The sequence below is a fragment of the Perca flavescens genome, chromosome 19 (assembly GCF_004354835.1).
Source record: "Perca flavescens isolate YP-PL-M2 chromosome 19, PFLA_1.0, whole genome shotgun sequence".
Lineage (NCBI taxonomy): Eukaryota > Metazoa > Chordata > Actinopteri > Perciformes > Percidae > Perca > Perca flavescens.
This window is the reverse complement of record NC_041349.1, coordinates 19,110,570-19,133,589: the sequence shown is the minus strand read 5'-3', so window position 1 is coordinate 19,133,589 and position 23,020 is coordinate 19,110,570. Positions and strand designations below refer to the sequence as shown.

The window sequence follows — 23,020 nt, the reverse complement described above, 5'->3', positions numbered from 1 at the left end:
CTATAATACAATATAAACATGGGCTTAATGAATGTAATATCAATTTGAATATTGCACTGCATAATTTTAGTTATGAGCATTCAAAACTCTACCTAATCAATTAAAAAATATTCATAACACATAAAGAATTTTATAATTACTTAAGTTTTAATATCTAAGTCATTGCCAGCATACATCATTGTACATTATACCACTAATTAAACAACTACGGAAGAGGATTAGGGCCACTGGTAAAAAATGTATTTAAGTTCTGACTTAATTCTCAGAATTCTGATTTTAAAGTCAGAATTCTGACTTTAATCTCAGAATTCTGACTTTATTCTCAGAATTCTGACTTTATTCTCAGAATTCTGACTTTAAACTCAGAATTTGGACTTTATTCTCGGAATTCTGACTTTAATCTAAGAAATCAGAAAGTCAGAATTCTGAGATTAAAGTCAGAATTCTGACTTTAAACTCAGAATTCTGACTTTATTCGCAGAATTCTGAGTTTAAAGTCAGAATTCTGAGAATAAAGTCAGAATTCTGAACTCAAATACATTTTTCACCAGTGGCCCTAATCCTCTTCCGTAAACAACAGATAACAGCCATGATGAGAAAAAAAATCCAAAATTAGGAAGAATTGTTTGTAGGCTGCATGGCCCTGCGCTAATATTTGCAATAACCACTTTAGTGAAATACATTAATGTTAAAATACATTCCCAGAATATTAGTTTAACATTTATCTCTTGAAACTGACCAACTTTTTTTTTTTTTTTTTTTTTTAATGATTAACAAAATAACTTATTATACAAAAAACACAAACTACAACTAACACCATGGAACCATTTTAGAATTATAATTAAAACAATCCTATAATTTATAAACAAGTGTCAAGCTTAAAATAATGTTGCATTGAGTCATTTTATGTATTACAGAAATGGGTGTGGTGCAGTTCAATCGTATCGATTGCAGTAGTCTACCGGCTGCCATAACGGTAGCTACTGTCGCAAACCCCGACTGTCGTGAATACTGGCCGCCCACTGAAGATGGCGGCGGAGCTGCATCCGCGGAGCGGAAAGCTGATCGGCCTGTCCAACTCGAACCGAACCGCCCGGCGCAACCAGCCAGTCCAGGAGTTCAACCATGGCCTGGTGCTTAGTAAGGAGCCGCTGAGGGACCGGGACGTCTTCACCGTCCGTATTGACAAGAAGGTAAACAACAACAGGCCCGCCGCTGCTGCTTCTCCTGAGCGGGGATGAGAGCAGCGTGAATGTGGGAGCAGCGCTTGAGGGACGGCCCGGGGGTCTGTCTCTGTCCGCAGTGAGGGGCTTTTCCTACCCAGGGCGGTTCACACAGCTTGACAGCGACCAGGGTTGTTGCGATTGTTCAGTGGCGCATTACAGACGCTGTCAGAGATTTAGAAGGGACGGATGGACTTAATACATTAATTGTTGTGTATGGAATTGTTAAACAGACACTTAGCTAGCGATGAACTGCTTGTGTTGCTTTGGTACCGTGAGTTAGCCATGCTAACGAGCCGCTAGCAGGAGCAAGCAGCGTGAGCTCAGGCTAGGGAGCTAGCTTTTTTGGAATGTGCTATTGGGGCTCTGTCGTGTGTTGGCAAGGACTTGCTGTTGGTTATTGCACTAAAGAAGCTCAACTAAGCTTATTAACGTAGCTCTGTTTAGTTGTGTTTTGAAGGAGTAGTCGGTGACAGTCGTAGGTGCCTGTCAGCCTGTCTGACAGTTTATCTCTAACAATACTGCAGTGCTCATACCCGGTTGGGCTATTAAAGTTACTCAAAGGCTATGTGTGAACCTTAATGGGCACAAATGCGTACAGTTAGTCTCAGCTATCAGTTACTAGTGTCATTAATAATATTCACAGTGGCATGTTACTATTCACACACATCTTGATCCAAACACAAAGCATATTCAGACCTTAACCAGCACTGATCAAGCAGCCCTGCAGGTGTAATACATGAGGAGTTTGACCACTAATAGGTATAAGTCATTAGTCACTGGTCGGTAAACATACATTATTCCTCTCTTATTGCTGGGACATTTGCTCTCATTTCATCTGTCACTTATTATTCCTTAGAATTTTAAGATATTTTACAAAAAACATCAGCAAAGTATGGGAACTAAGTGGAGTTTTTGCTCTACTTTCTTCATGTCCACATTGTCCTTCAATTTATCCAGTTATAAATATGATTGTGTCCTTGTTGGTTCCAGAGAAAGCGATCCATATCTAACAATTTCTGGGAAATGTCTCCCTTTTATTCCTCAGTGAAAATGTCAGATTTTCCATTACAGATACTACTTCACTACGCACATCCATTGTTTTAGAAGTTCTGTTTCATACCAGTTTTTATTGATTGCATTTTGGCAGACAACCAGTAAAATGTTACCAAAATACAACCGTGTCACTCTTAATACTTCTTATTTTGTTATCAGACCAAGATACAATAACTTGCTGTTTCTAAAGATCACATAACCTAAACAATATCTTAAAGTTAAACACATTCCACTAAAATATGTTAATCTTTTCACATGAGCAGAAGCTATGGGAATGATTAGAACTCATGTTTCCATACAATCCCCAACTCTGCTGTATAGTATGAAGAACAAATAAAATTCTTTCACCACTCTATTTCCTTGAATTTTGTAGCTTTCATATCACTTAAACATAAGTGCTTATCTATGGCTTGTGCTGTGTTCTCTTGTGACTCAGGCATCTCCATATCATATTGATGCTTGTGCACAGTGTTTACGTTTTGGCTGTTATCGGCGTAGGAGTGCTTGTCTGTTGAAATGGCTTCTGCCTCTGCAGCCTGCAACCCTACTGGGTTTGTCAACAACATGGCAGCTATGGAGCTTGTGCCAGTGCCAAGTGGGCCACACACACCCTTTTGAATGACCCTGTGTGCGGCCAAGACGCATAGTTGGGTTTCTCAGTAAATGTACCATGATGAGACAGAGCTGCACGTGAGCCAGTAAAGTTTAACAGCACCTACTGTATGTAAATGATTATCCATCCCTTATGGTGCTCTCAGCCTGATAAGGGCTCTCATAAACAGCCTCATGCTCTGAAAATCAATACTTTTACATCACAGGGCACCCAGATTGGCATGACTGCCCATCCTGTCTACTGAGCTACAGTGGATGTTGGAAAATAAGTCCAAGAGAACAAGCAAATTAAGTGATTTATTGGACAAACCGTTTGCCCAGCATAGGATACTGTCAATGGTTTAGGGTTTGTAATTAGAGCTGTGTTGATTCACAAAGTGATCTAGAGGAATATGACATAGTAGTAGTAGCGAAGAGTTGATTTTAAATTGGAGATATCATACTGTAGCCTGCTGCATGATATTAGCCACAGCCAATTAAAGCTGAAATGATGAATTGAGAAAACTTTGGCAGATAGATAATATTATACATAATATTTTTTTTGCACATGGTAAAGCCTATTTTGGTATGCTCCTGTGTGAATTAAGTCCTTGACATTGCCGTAGCGGAGTTCGGACGTTGTTTTTCCCCCCAGACATTGCGATAGAAACGATGTAGAAAAAATTCTCACGATAGATTTTTAAATCGTTTGATGATATATATCGTCATATTGCCCAGCTCTAGTATAGTCTAGGAACACATTACTTTTACTAATAAATTTATCCAATTAGCAAAAGAATAAAAGTATCAGTAAATTAACTGTTTTTAATGTCTAACTTGTTTTTTTTATATTTGTAAAAAGACAAATATATAAATATCCACTTTCTTTGTCAAAATCCTGTCAACATTTGTAATACAACATTTGTGGTAGTAAAACCTGGCTGTTTGAATGTTAACTTATTCCAAAATGTATCTTATTAATGTGATAATTTTGTCTCGCTGTATGTGTAGGATCTGTAAGATAAGAAGCTTTTCCTACTCTGTCTGTATAGACCTTGCTGTGTTTATCAGGCTCTGCTTTTAATGCAATTAATTTTTCATTATTTTCAAAAGCTGTCCAGTATATATATATATATATATATATATATATATATATATATATATATATATATATATATATATATATATATATATATATATATATATATATATATATATATATATAGAGAGAGAGAGAGAGAGAGAGAGAGAGAGAGAGAGAGAGAGAGAGAGAGAGAGAGAGAGAGAGAGAGAGAGAGAGAGAGACCCACCGGCTGCTGTTACATAAGTGAATGAGTAAAGGAAGGAGATGTCTGTCTCCTCCACACAGCGACCCGGTCAGGCTGAGTTACTACTAAATCTGTTAACCTAGATAGCTGGGCTTCGTAGCACACTGCCTTACATAGCACCTGCCACAGAGCTGAGGAGGATCCCATATGGGAGCAGACGTAGGAGAGGAGGCAGACAGAACAATATTTTTTAAATGATTTTGTTCTCAGAGGAAATTTCTTTTATTTTTGTTTTTTGCTCGGCACGGAGGTGAGCTGCAGAAACAAACATCCCAGGAGCTGGTAGGGCTTCAATGTTATGTTCAAGGTCACTTCATCAGGGTGGATTTCTGCCAACTCCAACTGGAGTCCTGCAGAGTACCAGGGGAAACGGGAAAGAGAAGAGTGCCTGAAGATTGATCTTACATTTTTGACTTCATTCTCTTTTCTTGAGGAACAAACTGCATGGCTTTTTGTTGGATGTCGCTCTCTAGGGGGGCAGCAGGTGGAGTGCAGCGAGCCAGGAGATCACTCCTCAGTGGGATGACGTGGGTTCATGCCCCTTTTTGCCTTTGTCGGCAAGCATCTGCTGGACTAAAATGTCTCTAAGTGAATCTCCACCAGCTGCACTGACTCTGCTGCTCTATAGCTGACACTGCACTCCACATCTCATACACGTCACGGAGGCAAAACGCATGAAAAATAGAATTCAGCACCGGAGATCAATAAAGTATCACATTAATGTGAGCTGAAGAAATGGATATCTCAGGCTGTTACGCAACATGATTCCAATGTCGTGCAAAGACGAAAGGAGTTTTGCAGTGAATCATTTGTTTCGTGTTTTCATGTCTTTGATTATTTGGAAGTCAAGTTAGTGGAGGTGAAGCTTAATTGCGTATATATTGTATGCTTTGTGTGCACAGGTTTAATGACATACTTTACACACTGGTTACAGTTTTCATGGTCAACTGAATAAACAAAAAATGTACAACACTTGCAAATGACCTCAAGTGTTGCATACTCTCCACTTTGTTCTTTAATATGCTCACCTGCACCTGGTCTAAATATAGTACTGAATGTGCACTCCTCTCCCTTTATGCATAATATGTATTGAACATCTAATTTTTGAAGTTAGGTGCAGGCGTACTGAGAGATGAATTAGTTTGACCCTGGGTTAATTTATTTGCCACACGACATTGCAAGTCAATAATGGAGATTCTTGCATACTGCTAGAGATGTCATTGCCACTACATGTTATGTTGCTATCACATGACTTTGTTTTTTTTGTGTCACTGTGTGTTCCAACTGTCCTGCTTTGTTTTCAAAGAAGCGCTTCCTGAGCTACGTTCTTCACTGACAGAACGACTAAAAATAACAAGATGGATCATTGGAACAAGGCACACGTGGATATTTACCTGCAGTTTTTAGCACAGCGCTTTTAACATCACAGCTTGGGTATATTTTAGTGATCAAAGTGACAGCTGCTGTCAACTGTTTTGTTACAACTTATTGTATTTGCCACTGTCTCTAAATTTCATGTCTTTCTAAAATTCATTTTATATCAGTAAAAACTTTGAGTGTTTTGGCAAATGCAGGGCTTAACATTAGGTTTTGGTAACTTATGAAGGCAATGATGTGTCATTATTTGTGACTTATATTCATTAACCCTTTCCCCTATTACTCCTCAGGTGAACTCGTGGAGCGGTTCCATTGAGATTGGTGTGACGGCACTGGACCCCGCCGCGCTGGACTTCCCCAGCAGCGCCACAGGCCTTAAGGGCGGCTCCTGGATCGTGTCAGGCTGCTCGGTGCTACGTGACGGGCGCTCGGTCCTGGAGGAGTACGGCCGCGACCTCGACCAGCTAGCCGAGGGCGACCGAGTGGGCATTCAGCGCAGCTCCCGCGGGGAGCTCCACCTCTGGGTAAACGGCCAGGACTGCGGTTCGGCCGCGAGCGGCTTGCCGCCCAAGCTCTGGGCAGTGGTGGACCTGTACGGCAAGTGCACGCAAGTGACTGTGGTGAGCTGTGAGCCACCACCGCCCTCTACAGAGAAAGAGACAATAGGGCGGGCCGAGGAGGTGGATGACGATGACGATGATGATGATGACGATGATGATGAGGAAGAGGTGGTGGTGTGTGGGGGTCGGGAGGATGCGGGGATCACGGCACTGATGAATGTGGCAGCAATGAATGGAATGATGAATGGAAATGAAGGTAGGGGCGGCCTTTTTATCAATATGGTTCTTTTTTACAACCTATATTCTGGGATTTGTTGTATTCACCCGTATCCCTTTCACTCTTCGCCCGGTCAGTGCCTGAGCTTAGCTGCAGCAGACCAGACAAGTTCCCCAACAACCTGCAGCCGGACACGGGTAAGAAAATCCTCCTCAGAGCAGTCGATGGACGTTGTGCAACATGACCAGTATTGTCTACCTCATCTTCCTCTCTCTCTACAGTTCTAACAGAGCACCAGCTCTTTGACGTGTTCAACAAAGCAATAGTATCCTTTTATCGCTCCGAGGATGAGGGGGGAGGGGAAGATGGCGGCGGCGGCGGAGGAGGAGCAGGAGGAGGCGGCGGCGATGGAGGAGGAAATTCAGGATCTGACTCCTCTTCCAGAAATGACAGGGGGAGCAGCAGTGGCGGAGGTGCAGTCAACAGCGACAGTGGAACAGGGACAACAGGCGGAAGTGCTGGAGAAGGTGGAAATACGAACAACAGCCCCGCTGGTAACGGAGGGGTGGGGCTGGCGGCTCTGACCGGTGCGATGACCACCAACGACGCGCTGCTCTTCCACGAGAAATGTGGCACGCTGATCAAACTGAGCAACAACAACAAGACGGCGGAGCGGAGGAGACCGCTGGACGAGTTCAATAACGGCGTGGTGATGACCAACCGGCCGCTCCGACACAACGAGATGTTTGAGGTGTTTACAGTCACGCGACTCATTGCTGCGATGTTTGTTCATACTTGAATACTGTAGTGACAGCTAAAGAGTGACTGACTGTGTCATTGTAATCATTTAATGTACACACTGTTTGTTAAAACACACTACACGCAGGCCTGAAATACACACACATGCACAAATGGAGCGATGTCAGAGTGCTGGACAGGCGCCCTGGTCCAGGTGATACTGAAACAAATATCACAGTACTGTATATCTCACCAATAACGTTGATATTAATAATTTGACAACAGATTTGAGCTCTCTCAGAAGTAGGGCCAATTATTTGTCAGTTTTTGATTAATTGGTGATGAAGGTACATCTTTATATTTTTTGTTTTGTGGGACCAACAGTTCAAACCTCCAATATATTCAATTTCCTAAAGACATAAAAACAAGTAAAGTAGCATTTTATCACATTTGAGCAGGTGGAACCAGCAAATATTAAGCATTTCTATGTGATAAATTACCTAAATGAAAAAATTGTAATAATATTTATTTCATTGACTAAGTGATCTACAGCTGTTTTAGCCCCAGTATTCATTTTTGAGGAGAGTTGCATGTCAACATGATGGCTAAGCAGGCACAGACAAAGAATCAAAAAATCATTACCTGGAAAGGATTCAAGCCTTTTCACCTTTATAAGGAAGTCAGGAATATTGTATGTATATTATTTATTTAAGGTGTTTCTAAAATGTGCTGAAAAATATAGAGTCAAATACGGTGAACATCAACTCCAGATGTTCACTTCATGCCTGGAGGTCTGCTGCTGTTCATCACTGGGCTTAAGGCAGAATAGGGAAGATCTCTTCATTTTAGCTGATGAATAATGAGAAATTTGTCTGTACCAGAAAAGTTTTAATGTATTTCTGTTCTATTTTCAGATCCGCATTGATAAGCTGGTTGACAAGTGGTCAGGCTCAATAGAGATTGGTGTGACCACACACAATCCCAACAACCTGGACTATCCTGCAACTATGACCAATCTGCGCTCAGGTACACACACACACACACACACACACACACACACAAACACACACACACACACACACACACACACACACACACACACACACACAAATAGACACATACAAAACTGTATTAAACAAAACCGTTGTTCATTGGGAAATGACTGACATTCTCCTGGCTGCTTGGATTAGGTACAATCATGATGAGTGGCTGTGGGATACTGACCAACGGAAAAGGAACCCGCAGGGAATACTGTGAATTCAGCCTCGATGAACTTCAGGTATGTGGTGATGCAGACACACATTTTGTTTTGCCACCTACCGTGCTAGTGTGTTTTTTCATCCGTGGTGAAAGAGGTGTTCTGATCCTTTACTTATGTAAAAGTACTAATACCACACTGTAAAAATACTCCGTTACAAGTATAAGTCTTAAGTCTATGGCTATCACCAGACCAAGCTCAATCTTTTAAGATTGAACATTAGTCTGGGGAGTCTGCTCTGTATTTTCTACCGCACAAGAGACGTGATCAACGGGCATAGTTCAAATGACTGTGTTTGCAATTGGATAGTCGTTTAACCAATCAGACCAACGATCCGGGTGACGCACTTTGCAGAGTGAAAGCTGGTCTGTTGTAAAAAAAATCGTCATCGTGTTAAACCCTCAAATCGCGCGCCAGGTGGATAAGCCAGTTTGTGATTGGTTCCAGCAAATTTGTAATGGAAGCAGGACAGATAAACATACAGGTTTCCAGCCTGAGCTGCAGGGCGAAATCAAATCGCCGGCAGATCGGGCTGGGTTTACCCAGTCTAGATCAAAACAGTTCCGTCGATCAACTAAATGTTTAATCAACTAATAATTTCAGCTGTACTTGTAGGCCTGTATATTGTTGGGTAGTTTAATTTATAATAAAACATTGTATTATAAACTACATGTGTTGTGTGCAAAAGTCTTAATTTGTTAAGTAACTTAAGCTGTCAGATTAATGTAGTGGACTAAGAAGTACAATGTTTCTCTCGAAAAAGTAGTGGAGTAGAAGTAGAAAGTGGCATGAAAAGAAAATTCTCAAGTAAAGTATAAGTAACTCAGTTTTGTACTTAGAGATAGTTAAGTAAATGTATTTAGTTACATTCCACCTTTGGTTTTTATAATCTCCATCAATTACTCTCATCCACGTTTAGGAGGGAGACCTCATAGGGTTGATGCGCAAAGCCAGCGGAGCGCTCCATTTCTACATCAATGGCATCGACCAAGGTGAGGCTAAAGCAGTTTGGACATAAGAAATAGTGTAACTGAGACTGTTGGCTGGTGAGAAAGTGTTATTAAAGCAACTCGGTTTCCACTTCTAACCACTCTGTGTCTTTCCAAGGTGTTGCAGCAGCCCAGACCCCCGGCGTGGTCTACGGCGTGGTCGACCTCTACGGCATGGCGGTCAAAGTCACCATAGTCCACAACCACAACCACAGTGACCGCCTCAGACGCAACAACGCCATCATGAGGGCTCTATCGCCCGATGTCGGCCGGCCCAGGCCAGCTCTTTCCCTCACTCCAGACTCGGAGGGGCCCGACCGACTGCTCTTCCACGCCAACTGTGGCCAGAAGGCCGCCATCATCAGTGAAGGCAGGACGGCGCTGCGGCCACAGTGAGTCTCAAAAGGTTTTGGTAAATACTTCCAAATTAAAGAAATGTTCAGTTTTTAGAGTTATATGGTCTAATTCTGAGGTTGGTATTTTTTTTACAATTTTATATATAACTGTGAAAAAAAATACCAAAGTTTGCAATGGAGGATATATAGAAATGCTCTAAATGGAGCACTTTAAACGTAAACCGAGTGGTATCCTCTGAAGTTAACAACACTGCTTTCACAGTGCGACTGATGACTTCAACCACGGCGTGGTCCTGAGCAGCCGGCCGCTGCGCTCCAACGAGGTGTTCCAGGTTCGTATTGACAAGATGGTGGACAAGTGGGCGGGTTCCATCGAAATCGGTGTCACAACGCACAACCCTGCATACCTGCAGCTGCCCTCCACCATGACCAACCTGCGCTCAGGTAAAACACAGTCTGCGTTGTATAAAGCTAAAAACAAACTACTAACCGGCCATATTCAGAAGTTCTTTTTTGATAGAGAGGGGGGCTATAATTTGAGGGATAAATTTAAATTAAATGTTCGAGCTGTTCGCACAATTATAAAAAGTCAGTGCAGAGATTGGTATGGTTTTATTCCAGTTAGCCTAATAGCTGGTTTGATTTGCATTGAGAGATGATTTTATGGAAAGTACCCCATGCCAATCTTTAGGTATGGTGAAAGCTATGTGATGATGTGGGGCTATTTTAATTCCAAAGGCCAAGGGAACATTATTAGGATGCATAGTGTCCTGTATCCATGAAATAACTGGCCTTTAAAAATAAAAATCTGCCTGCCTCTATGGGAATTTACCATAGGGGTGTACATTTATTTATTTATGATACATTATTCATTCACAAAAATATATATATATATATATATATATATTATAAGATAATTGTGAATAAGATATAAATATGTGTTAAATAATAATTTACTGAGTTATGGAAAAGGGGTAGGATTAAATAAGTGTATACTTCCTACCTTCCTACTCTTTTTCAGACATGTCTATGTTGGTTAATGTTACTTATTGTTTATTGAATGTTTTGCGTATTTAACTTATTATTTTTGATATTTTGTTTGGTTTATTTTTGATGTCTGAAATAAATTTCTTCATTCATTGTAAAAGTGGGTCTTCTTTTCTGTCTCAGTCTTTTCTGAGATTCCTGATAAAAGTTACATGATATAAATGTCACTGTAAGTGTGGAGGAGTTTATGAGAAACCTTTCAAACAGAAATCCCACAACTGTGTTATTGTTTTCCAGGGACGTGGATGATGACGGGGAATGGCGTAATGCACAACGGAACAACAATACTGGATGAGTACGGACACAACCTGGACCGGCTCAAGGTGAGTGACATTTTTTTTTGTTTTTTTTACTCAGCTGACAGTCGCTCCCTGCTTTTATATACCCATCGCCCTCTTTCCTCCTTCCTCCTCCCACAACACTTCTGACTTTTTCCTTTTGCATGTTTATTAACCCTTTTTTCCACTTTTTCCCCTCTTGCAGGCGGGTGACACAGTAGGCGTAGTGCGGAAAGAAGACGGCAGCCTCCACTTCTTTGTAAACGGCGTGGCTCAGGGCCCGGCGGCCTGGAACATCCCTCCCAGTGTCTATGCCGTGGTCGACCTCTATGGCCAGGCTGCTCAGGCCACCATCATGGACGACATGGGTGAGAGAGGGAGGAAGACAAACGGGGCTCCATTTTTGAACTGTTAAGATACTAAACTAATCAAGATTCCACTTTAGACGATGTCAACTTCTATCTTTTTCCCCTTTTGTTAGTGGACTTCCTGCCTCTCCCAGAGGACAGCTCAGAGGGACCCACAGCCATGTCCCCCGGGAGCCCCTGCTCAGTCGGAGGTGCCAGCACAACCAACGACCTGCGTTTCCACCACCTACACGGCACCAACGCCGTCATCACCAACGGGGGGCGCACCGCCCTGCGTCAGAACTGCCGCAGCGAGTTCAACGACGCTATTGTCATTTCCAACAGGTGATGAAACGAATGACAATGAACTTTTAGCGAATCATATCTCGTGTTGACAAAGTTATGAACAACATTGACCGACAGAAATTCTGAAAACATGTCTCAGTTCATCTCGCATGCGCTAACAGCAAAGACTAAACATGTTGTGATGGAGCTGTGTCAGGATTTTAACTTGTTACCTCCTTGTAGGTGCCTTCGAGATGGAGAGCTGTTTGAAATCATTATTCAGAAGATGGTGGACCGCTGGTCGGGCTCAATAGAAGCAGGTCAGTTGTTTCTCTTACTCTGCCTTTCTATCCCTCTTTTAAGATGTGTGAATAAGTTAAAAAGCAAACATGACAATAAAAGCTACTGTATGTAACCTAACATTTATCTCTGCGACGGCATTTTAGACATCCTGTTTAAATATATTTCATGTGTAATCACCACAGATTTTCTCCTCCCCCCTCTGTGTCCAGGAGTGACAGCCATCAGGCCAGATGAGCTCGAGTTTCCTAACACTATGACTGATATCGACTATGACACTTGGATGCTCAGGTAGATGAAGACTCGAAAGCTGTGTTTTAGTTGTTCTCCCACCGAAATCTTTAATAATCTTTTCAAATAACGTCCAATAACAAAGACGTGTGTTCTCATCCAGTATAAGGCAGAATATCAAAGGCACATGGATCATTAAGGATTATTGTCCAACGTTAAAATGAGGCCTTCCACTTTGAATCGAGTATTAAAAATTTGCGTTTGTGCTTAAAAAAATGTAATCGTTTGACGGCCTTATTAAAACATAATACGTTTGTGGAAGTTCAGATCCTTAATTCAAAACATGTATTTGTTTTCCTCCTACTCTTACAGTGGAACGGCCATCATGCAGGATGGCAACACGATGCGCAACAACTACGGTTGTGACCTGGACTCCCTGACCACGGGCTCACGGATTGGCATGATGCGCTCAGCCAGTGGCGACCTCCATTATTACATCAATGGTGTAGATCAAGGAGTCGCCTGCACCGGCCTGCCATCAGGTAGTCAGTGGAAGTCAGGAATGTGAAATCAGGTCTCTCCTGCAGCCAGATATGGTTGAAATACCGCTGTCTTTAAAAGGTCCCATGGCATGAAAATGTCACTTTATGAGGTTTTTTAACCTTAATATGCATTCCCCCAGCCTGCCTATGGTCCCCCAGGGCTAGAAATGGCGATAGGTGTAAACCGAGCCCTGGGTATATGCTCTGCCTTTGAGAAAATGAAAGCTCAGATGGGCCGATCTGGAATCTTCTCCTTATGAGGTTATAAGGAGCAAGGTTACCTCCCCTTTCTCTGCTTTGCCCGCCCAGAGAATTTGGCCCACCCATGAGAGAGAGACATCATGGCTTGCAAACGAGCAAAGTGTCAGTTGGTCAAGGCCACACCCCCACCCTCCTCTCTCCTCCTCAATAGCTACAGACACAGAAATGGCACATTCTAAGGAAAGCTCATTGTGGGACTGGCTCTAGTGGCTCGGAAAAGAGACTTCAGATACAGTATTAGGGGACCACTAAGGTCTATATAAAAGCATCCAAAGAGCACCATGTCATGGGACCTTTAAATTAAGAGTGTAGGTTTCATGTAATGACCCAATGCGCGCTCTCTCTCTTTCTTTCTTTCTTTCTTTCTTTCTTTCTTTCTTTCTCTCTCTCTCTCTCTCTCTCTCTCTCTCTCTCTCTCTCTCTCTCTCTCTCTCTCTCTCTCTCTCTCTCTCTCTGGTGTAGAGGTGTATGCTGTGATCGACCTGTATGGTCAGTGTGTTCAGGTGTCCATCACCAGCTCCTCAGGCCCGCTGGACAACAGCCTCTGTACCAGCAACATCACTGAGAAGAGCTTTCCAATCCACTCACCAGGTACACATCAGGGTCCTTACTCATTTCTGAAAAGCATAGAAATTAAAGGCTGATCATTCCCAGAACAGAAGTTTTGGGATTGAATGGAAAGTCTGTAAAAAGCTTAGTAAAATATGTTTTTGTATAAGTGTGTTTTGTATTTATTTGTTCAATAGTAAAGGTAAAGAAATATAAAAAGGAAAATTAAGAAGGGAGTAAAGACAAAAAACATCACGTATTGATTGTCCTCAAAGCCTCCTCTCCATATTTCTTCTTCTTTGTGTGTGTGTGTGTGATTTGTGTTGTAGTAGCAGGCGTTGCCCATCGGCTCCACAATAAACATGGTAAGAACGTGGTGTTGCTCGGCGACGGCTGCCAGGGCGTCAGAGTGGGAGGTTACGCTCACGGCATCGTGTTCAGTGCAAAGGAACTCAAAGCGGACGAGCTGTTTGAGGTAAGCTTATCTGGAAATGCTCTGAAAATGAACATGCTACCTACCATGTTGTTTTTTTAAAGGTGCCCTGCCACACAAAACCTTTTTTTACTTGCATTTTTTTGAAATATGTTAGGTCCATATGTGTTTGTGTTATGTTGTGAAAATGAACTGCTACCTCCTCTGTCAGCTCTAGCCACTGAAAAGAAATAAGCGGAGAAATCAGGCCAATTACAAAAGCTGGTCAGTTTGACATCATATTGCCTGAGCTTATTACTATTCATGAGTTTGCCCAGTTCCGTTGGGTAAAGGATACTGATAGCCAGGCTCTCATTGGCTAGCTGTTAGCCAATCAGAGTCAAGCAGCTTAGCTTGTTGAATATTAATGAGAACTGGCAGAAACTGAGCTGAGTCTTCCTGCAGGCTTTCTATACCACGCTAGAATGGCTTGAAACAAGGTAACCAAGACATTTTTTCATGGTAGAACTTCAGACATTACCACAAAGTAATGAAATGCATGTGGAAGGGCACCTTTTTAAATAATGTGCACGTTAACCTCTTCAATACTTGTATCTGCGTATACTAGAAATACAATTTTCTTCAATAAAAACAACACGTTTATGTTTTCCCCTGCTAACTGGTACTTGTTTTGTCTCTGTCCTCTGCAGGTGAGGATTGATGAAGTGGATGAGCAGTGGTGCGGTTCGCTGCATATCGGTCTGACCACACTGGCACCTCCAGAGCTGCCGTCCTGCCCGCTGTCAGGTCTCTCCCCCTCCCTCCCGCAGCTTCGCACCAAGGTCACCTGGCTGCTCTGCGGCTCTGAGGTCCGTCGCAACGGCGTGCTGCAGCGCCAGAACTACGGCTGTTCGCTGGACCGGCTGACGGTAAGCTGCAACTCCCTGCTCTGTGAGCAAAGTCATATCAAAGACCTTTAAACCCTCAAGGATCTCTCCTCCTGTCTCAGATTCATTGGCTGAATCCCTCTGGCTGCTTAAAAGCCCTGACCTTAAAACAACATCCAAAGCAATTAGTAAAATGTGCTTTTAAAAAATAATATGCAAATAAGAAGCCCTAGCAGCCAGGATTACTCACAGATCAGGACAAACAACGCATTCATATTTAACATGTCACAGGGAGAAATGTGTTCATTTAGCAACACAAAAACATTATTTAATGTTGACCTTAAGGTAACATAGGCTGTGGATTATTTAGTGCTTTACTTTAATCCATCAATCTTCAAGTTCAATGATTTAAATCTTGATTATTTTACAGTCAATGATCTAAAGAAGAAATTGTATTCTGTGGTCACCCGATAAAGTCGATTATATACAATTAAATTAGTAGCAGGTTATTCATTTTGTTTGATATACTTAAGTGGGGTTTGATCAATCACCAGTAGTTGATATCAGCATTCTTCACCATTCTCAGTGCTTGTAGTACTCACCTGAACACGATTGATTGTTAGGTTGGGAACCGTGTGGGTGTGAAGAGGTGCAGTGACGACACCATGCACATCTTTATTGATCGGGAAGACATGGGGCCTGCAGCGACTGCAGTAGCCAAGGTACACACACACACACACACACACACACACACACACACACACACACACACACACACACACACACACACACACACACACACACACACACACACACAACACAAACACACACACACGTACACAGCCACTTTGCCTCTTGCTGCCATTCAGCACCTCTTTTTGGCTCCCTGCAGAATGTGTATGCAGTTTTGGACCTGTATGGGCGGATAACAGCGGTGTCCATCGTGAGCTCTTCGTTGATAGAGGACATGGAAAGCGTGAAGGCGCCCTCGCTTGCCTCAGACAGCTGCAGCGAAGGAGAGGAAGACTGCACCCCCGTCAGAGAGGTAGGCACACCAGTCTGTCTCTGAACAAGAAAAGTGTTATTTACTGCATCATTGAACTTCCTGAGAGAAACTTGTGTCTCTCTCTTCCTGTCGCCTACAGGTTGAGACTGAGCCATGTGCGCTGGTGCCCAACGTCATGGCGTTCCTGGAAAACCACGGCAAAAACATCCAGCTGTCCAACCAGAACCTGACAGCAGCCAGAGTATCCAGCTACAACCAGGGCCTGCTGGTCACCGCCCAGCCGCTGGCTCGCCAGCAGCTGTTCCAGGTAACAGAACTGTGTGGTTTGGTGTCTAGAAGTGGTGCAGGTCACTACGTTTAGCTTCATTGTACCGCTCCATTAGCCTAGAAATCTAGACTCACCCTAGTGGCAGCAAATTTAATTTGCAGCCGGGGGGGCGGGGGGAGGTCTAGGCACTCTCCGTAGACTTGCGAGCTGGAAAAACCAAACTCTAGTCAGGCCAATCACATCGTATATCATTCTTAAAAAAGGAAGATGTGTTCAGAGTTTTGCCGACCAGATACAGCAAAAGTTTAATCTATCAACTAGCTCTGCTACCTTCTTCGTTGCTCTGCCTGGTTGTAGCGCTATCCTGTTACGTGCAGAGGGAATTTGAAAGACAACCGTTTATCCCGCCCCTCGGATTGAGCCCTGTCAATGGTGAGTTCCCAGACCCTACATCTGGATGTGGGTCTGGCTTGTCAGGCTACCGGTCCATACCATACTAGGAAAAAAAAGATACCGAATTTGACGACAAGGTATTTTAGACGGTGACTGTTCCAGTCTGTCAACAGCCTCTCTTTCTTTACCAGTTTCAAATCGACCGTCTGAACCCGTCATGGACGTCGTCGCTGTCCTTGGGGGTGATTGGTCATTCCCCCGACCGGCTCAACTTCCCCTCCACAGCGTGTTGTCTGAAACGCTCCGCCTGGCTGCTGCAGAGAGACTCCATCTTCCACAACTCCCTCAAGGTACACACACACACACACACACACACACACACACACACACTTTTAAACACACAATATCTGTTGGAGTTGTCTATGGATTTTTGTCTTACATGATAAACTGAGTGTGTTCTCACTCAGCCTCATTGACTGATTGATCTTTTGTCATTTCTCTCTCACACACTGACACCATCATCCCTCCAAACCTGTTTTCTTTCTGCTAATCACTCTTTCCTTCCTTCCTTCCTTCCTTCCTTCATCTTTCCTCCTCAGATATGTGAGAACTATGGTCCTAATCTTGACACTTGTCCGGAGGGGACGGTGTTGGGTCTGCTGGTGGACGCCAACAGTTGTCTCCACCTCTACGTCAACGGCATGGACCAGGGTGTGGCGGCGCAGGACATTCCTTCACCCTGCTACCCCTTCATCGATCTCTACGGCCAGTGTGAACAGGTCAGCACTTGAGACGCATAGACACACTGAAACAGTCACATCAGTCTGATTGTTCTTCTTTTTTTTTCTTTTCTTTTCGTTTGTTAAATGACTTGAACCATACATGAGTTATCTGAAAAGCAATAAGTCTTCTGCCGATCGATTACTCAATCACATATTTCAGCACTACATCACTATGAACTAAATCCCACGATGATATGCTAATGAATGTTGTGTCATCACGGCAGGTTACTATAGTAAAAGACAGTGTTCCAGCTGTGGGTGGTGAGAATGGTGAGACCCGTTGTCAAGGCGATATGGAGAAGGCGGACATGGTTGACGGTAAGAAGCCACAGGATACTGTTTGTTTCCCTTTTTTTTTTTTTTTTTTTTTTTTCGTTCAGTCTTGACTGTTATCTATTTTGCTTCTACATGCAGGAATCAAAGAGAGTGTGTGCTGGACGCCCCCTCCAGAGATCAACCCCAACAAGACCTGTGAGTACCAGGCACTGTGCTCACGCTTCAAGGACCTGCTCACGTTACCAGGTCAGTTTGACCCCAAACCCTTTCTGCCCTGATCTCTGTCCCAGATCTAAAGTCATGTAACAATCCCGACCTTTGTCTTCTTTACCTCCGCCCATAAGATGGCTATTTTGACGAAGACGCAAAGTACAATCTGTGCTACTGCGAGTCCTGCCACAAGCTCCGGGGCGACGAGGCTTATTACAAGAGAGGAGAGCCACCCCGGGACTACGCCCTGCCCTTCGGATGGTGCCGCTTCGCCCTCAGGTGAGATGACAATCTGTTGGTCAGACACATGATAGAGCAGCAGGTTTTGTGTCCCTATGTTAAACTTCAATATTCCGCACATTGATAGCTGTGTTGTAATTCTGATTGAACATTAGGCTCTAAATCACATTCAGTCTCCTTTTTAAACTGCTGTGTGGACAACATTTATCCACGAGTTTACTTGAAACTGGAAGGGTTGGAAAGGAGTAAGGACAGAAGAGCCCGGAGATTGTTTTATCACTTTTATGGACAAAAAAACCCTGTGTCTGTTGCATATATGACATGCATAAGAAGTTTAAAGTGCAGCATTTCTGGTTGAGTCTTCACTATTTCAAACCAATACTACAGCCACTGTCTTAGTAAATCTTAGTTGTTTATATACAGTATTTATGTGTATATGTGTAAAGCTACTTTATTTATTATTACAATAAAATAAAACTAAAGTTACAAAAAGCCCCAAAATATTACATCAAAAGAAATCTGTTTTCTGACTTACAGGCCGTGTATCTATAATCTGTAATTAACATCTGCACAGCCTTCTCGTTGCATGCGTATCTATATAAGTGCATGTATCCTCTTTGTGCAGGATCAAGCCCCACTGTGAGGTTTCTAATGCACTGAAGAAGTGGCACATCGCGTACCACGGCACCAGTGTAGGAGCCCTGCGACGCACGCTGGACCACAGCCAGCTGCTGCCTGGTACGAAGATTGCTGGCTCCTTTTTTACACAGTAGCCAAGTAGTGTATTACATGTAAACTATTGAAAGTAAAAGTATTGGAATGGACCGCGAATGATTAAAATATAATGCATGCATTTCATGTCATGTTCAGGGGCTGACTTTTTTTATGACATACTATACTATGACTTTATTTTTATTTTTTTTTGGGACTTTTTAATCATTTTTTACAACACACATGACTTTTGTCATTTTTTCATGAAATACTATACTGTGACTTTTTTTATGACATTCTTTACTATGGCTTTTTATGGCATTACTATACTATGACTTTTGTCATTTTTTTATATGAAATACTATACTATGACTTTTTTATGAAATTTTTCATGACATGACATTTTTTACGATATACAAGGACTTTTTTATGAATTTTTTATGGCATACTATACTATGACTTTTTATGACATTTTTGTGACATACTGTATACTGACTTTTTTATGATTATTTTTGTTTATACTATGACTTTTTTTGTCATTTTTTATTACATACTATGTCATTTTTTTATGACATTTTTTAATGACATACTATGACTTTTTCTGTCATTTTTTTTGACATACTACACTGTGACTTGTTAATGACATTTTTTATGACATACTATGACTTTTTCTGTTAGTTTTTCTGTTATTTTTATGACATACTTTAATATGCTTTATAATTTTTTTATGGCATACCATACTATGACATTTTATGTAATTTTTGATGATATGCTATACTATGACTTCTTGTCATTTTTTTTGCGGAACTATGGTCTGCAGGGACGTCGTCCATCTTCTCAGTGTCCCCAGTGAAGGCGGAGGGGCCGAATGGCTACAGTGAGCCAGAGGAGAACAGCGCCCCCGGCAGGGAGGTTCCCAGAGTGCGGCTCTCCCCCTCTATGCGCTACTCCGGCATGGAGATCTTTGCCCCCAAAGTGCAGTAAGTCTACATTTTTCAGAAAATCACTAATCCATTTGATACGTTTGCACCTGCCTGTCTATAGTGGAGAGCTAGCATTTACTGATAGTTCTCCTTCTCCTCGTGCAGATTTCGGGACCCCCGTTCTCACCGCAGTCACCAGGCTCAGGTTGGGTTCCAGGTGTGTGTGCGTCCAGGCTCCTACAAAGTGGGGCCGCAGACGCTTGGCCACAGCGAACCCCTGGACCCTCGCTTCAGCAACTCAGAGATCGAGTGGATCACGAAAGAGCAGGGCGGCACGCTCCTCTACGGACTGCTGATCCGGGTCGAGTGATGGCGCAACGAGAGAGGCATTCGGGTGGAAGTGGGGAGGGTCCGTGTGGTGCTCCTCGTACTTTGAATAAACTGACAACCAAATCCAACCCCTGCCTTGAGCGAGAGACTCTTCTGGAATCCAGCTGTTCCGATTGTGGATTGTTGACAATTCAGCATTATTGATTTGTTTGGTTTATTTTGTTGGTTTGCTCTTGGACTCTTTTAATGGCCGGGAGCTACGGCGGTTTCAAAGAAGAACAGACACTGCCTGCACTTTATGTTTTGGACACTCGTGGGCGATTTTTAAACTAACTTGTCATCGACTCGACACGTTTGTTCATTCTCTACAGGTTTTTTTTTGCCACAATTTTGTTGTCATTCTTCCCAACATATTTTCTCCCACTCACACAAACAGCAATTTTTTTTCTTTACCTTTTGGCACTTATTTTAAAACGTATCCATCTGCTCTCGTTAGTGTTTTTTAATTTGGGAGGAGCTGTCCCCTGCCAACCTGCACGTTAACGGACTGTCACCTAAAAAGACTGAAACGTGGGTCAAAAAAAAAAGAAAAAAAGTGATGTTTTCACAAAAATATGAAAAACCGAATGAAACTTGAATCTGAGAATGAACCCAAGAGTGTCTTGTGATTGTGACTTCTTTTTTTGGGGGGGTGGGGATTTAAAACTGGAGGAAATGTTTACACATGTACAACTGTATGTTGCTGTTCTCCACATTAGTAGTTTGGCAACTTTATCAGTCCTGTTTGCGTTTCTGTGTTGGCCCCGTAACATCTGACTCCTCTTGTCAAATAGAAAACATTAAACTGAGGAGAAAACTGGAACTTTAGACAGAAAAATTGACTTTGGACAAAGGATCCATTATGAGATATTTAAAACTATATATAAATCATATTTACTTATAGACTTGGTAGGTTTTGATACAGGAAAAGGGGAAAAAAGTAAAAGTTTGACTGTTTGGGGAAATGCACTTTTTCTCTTTCTTGCAGAGAGTAGAATGAGAAGATTGATGCCACTCTTACGTTTGTATGGGACATATTCATGTGAGCATACAAACGTGAGTGGTATCAATCTTCTCCTTTAGCAAACTCTTAGCAAGAAAGCGAATATCCCATAATGTCAATCTTTTTTTTTTTTTATAATAATAAAAATCTAGTTAAATGGACTGAAGACTGAAGCCAAAAGGTTTCAGTGGTTTTCCACATCACTCCCGCTGTCTCGCTTCCCCCTCATCATTTGCTCTACTCTGATCTATCCATCCAGTCATGTGGGACTCTGTTTACCTGGCAGGACCGCCAGAGCCAACATGTAGTTTCTAGATCAGCAGGACGTCAAGTCATCTATATCCCACGATCTACGCTGGTGTTTACATGTGAATGTTATCATTAGGGCTCATTCTTTTATGTCAGCTAACATTGATTTACATTTGTCAAAGGTTCATACAAGTATTTTATTTCATCCAAAACATCCACCTGATGATTGATTGTATGTGAACAGCTTTACAAAGTGTTTTCTTTTTTCACCATTCTCAGTCTTGTTGCCAATTTGATAACCCTGCTACAGAACATGAAAACCCCAACATTTTTCAAGGCACATTTTTGATGAGTCAAACTTAAAAATTATAATTGAAGAAGCTCAGTCAAGCTTCTAAGAGCAGCTGTGATCTGACTGATGGAAGATCTACGGGGGTTTAGCAGAAGGAAAACCTTCCAGTCAAGAAATGTGAAAAATATGATATGGGTTATTTACAGCCCAGTGCTGCTTTGTACAATTTCATTTGTATTGTTTTCTGTATGTTGCGTTGTACAGGCTGTTACATAACAAATCATATCTTCCTGATTTATAAAAAATAAACTGATGGACAGTATGCACAGAAGGAGGGTTAAAGTCGTTTTTTTGGTGCAGCCTGGGGAAACAAAAAGATGTCATGAAGAAAAGACAACCTGCTGGAGCTTTTGGTTCCTTTTTTTTTTTTTTATTATTTTATTTTATTTAGAATAGGAAAAAAAGTTTGGTCACTGACATGTTATTGCAGTGTTGGATACTTACTCATTCACACCTTTTCCAAAATGCTGTAGACTAATTACTCGTTAAGGCCAATAGTGGGTTTTTTCATAGCTTTTTACAGAAACGGCTGCTTTGGGGGCAGCACTGTCCTGCCACTTAAGAACAGACACACACACACAAAGTAATTTAAAAATACAGACTCCAACAAAATAAACATAAAAATAAACAATTGCTTGTTTGCTGTCCCACAAATGTATGACTATAATGATGCCATAATTGTAGCAAAGAACAACGTACCACTGACAGACAGTGGTCTGCTGTATGATCCTGTTGGGTTGCATAGTCGATTTTTGTTTACTAATCTGTCGCCAGCTTTAAAGAGTCAATTCTGCACCAGCTTTGACTTTTAAATTGGACCCTGAGTTTTATTTTTTCTTTATCTAATGTTTAACTTTGAGCTGCCAATATGTTCCCAAGCTCTTCCTGGCCCTCTCAAATAGTTTGACATTTTGAGAAATTTGCTTTCTTTCTGAGAGGTAGATTATTAATTAGAGATCAGAAGTGTTAAACACTTGTTTAAATCAGAAGACAATGCGCCCAGCTGAAACAATTGCAGGACATACCTATAATATATAATACCACAACTTGTCCTTGATGCATTTCTGTTTGTATGCATATTAAATGAACACGATTTTACTTGTTAATTAGTATGTTTTAGAGGTGTAGGCTTATTTTCTTTAATTTCCCCCCAGCTTTCAGTCTTCAATCATACAGACTTGAGAGTGATAACAATCTTCTCTTCACGGAAAGAAAGCCAGTAACTGCTTTTCCCAAACTGTTAAACTATTACTTTAAGACTCCAGGCACAAGGAAGCTTTGATTTAAATGATTCAAATCTGGGCCAAATGTACTGTTTAGCAACAGTACACGTCGCTTTACTGCAAAAAGGAAAAAGGGGCAACAAAGTTTTTGCTACAAATCACTAAATACATGTGAAGCACTTG

At 42.0% G+C, this 23,020-nt stretch overlaps 1 protein-coding gene across 3 annotated transcripts; it reads left to right on the top strand.

Moving 5' to 3' along the window:
* Positions 1-969: 969 nt before the first annotated feature.
* On the top strand, positions 970-21,885 carry neurl4 (neuralized E3 ubiquitin protein ligase 4). Of its 3 annotated transcripts, none has more exons than XM_028564367.1 (29): positions 970-1,193; positions 5,866-6,391; positions 6,490-6,549; positions 6,634-7,103; positions 8,005-8,116; positions 8,281-8,369; positions 9,268-9,340; positions 9,456-9,729; positions 9,956-10,137; positions 10,978-11,063; positions 11,224-11,386; positions 11,500-11,710; positions 11,894-11,970; positions 12,163-12,241; positions 12,554-12,723; positions 13,447-13,575; positions 13,863-14,008; positions 14,656-14,874; positions 15,456-15,554; positions 15,725-15,877; positions 15,978-16,145; positions 16,691-16,849; positions 17,099-17,278; positions 17,506-17,599; positions 17,696-17,803; positions 17,902-18,046; positions 18,633-18,745; positions 19,539-19,698; positions 19,807-21,885. In XM_028564367.1, exons 1-29 carry the CDS (start codon positions 1,029-1,031, stop codon positions 20,009-20,011), a joined length of 4,815 nt encoding a protein of 1,604 aa, XP_028420168.1. In that variant the 5' UTR covers positions 970-1,028; the 3' UTR covers positions 20,012-21,885. The 3 variants fall into 3 exon arrangements, with proteins under 3 accessions (XP_028420168.1, XP_028420167.1, XP_028420166.1); XM_028564366.1 differs by having other exon boundaries at positions 12,136-12,241; positions 13,866-14,008; XM_028564365.1 differs by having other exon boundaries at positions 12,136-12,241.
* Positions 21,886-23,020: the final 1,135 nt, after the last annotated feature.

Coding starts and splice junctions, on each gene's coding strand:
- neurl4 (XM_028564365.1), top strand. CDS start 1,029: ATGGCGGCGGAGCTGCATCCGCGGAGCGGAAAGCTGATCGGCCTGTCC. Junction 1,194..5,865: donor CCGTCCGTATTGACAAGAAG/GTAAACAACAAC, acceptor ATTACTCCTCAG/GTGAACTCGTGGAGCGGTTC. Junction 6,392..6,489: donor AATGATGAATGGAAATGAAG/GTAGGGGCGGCC, acceptor TCGCCCGGTCAG/TGCCTGAGCTTAGCTGCAGC.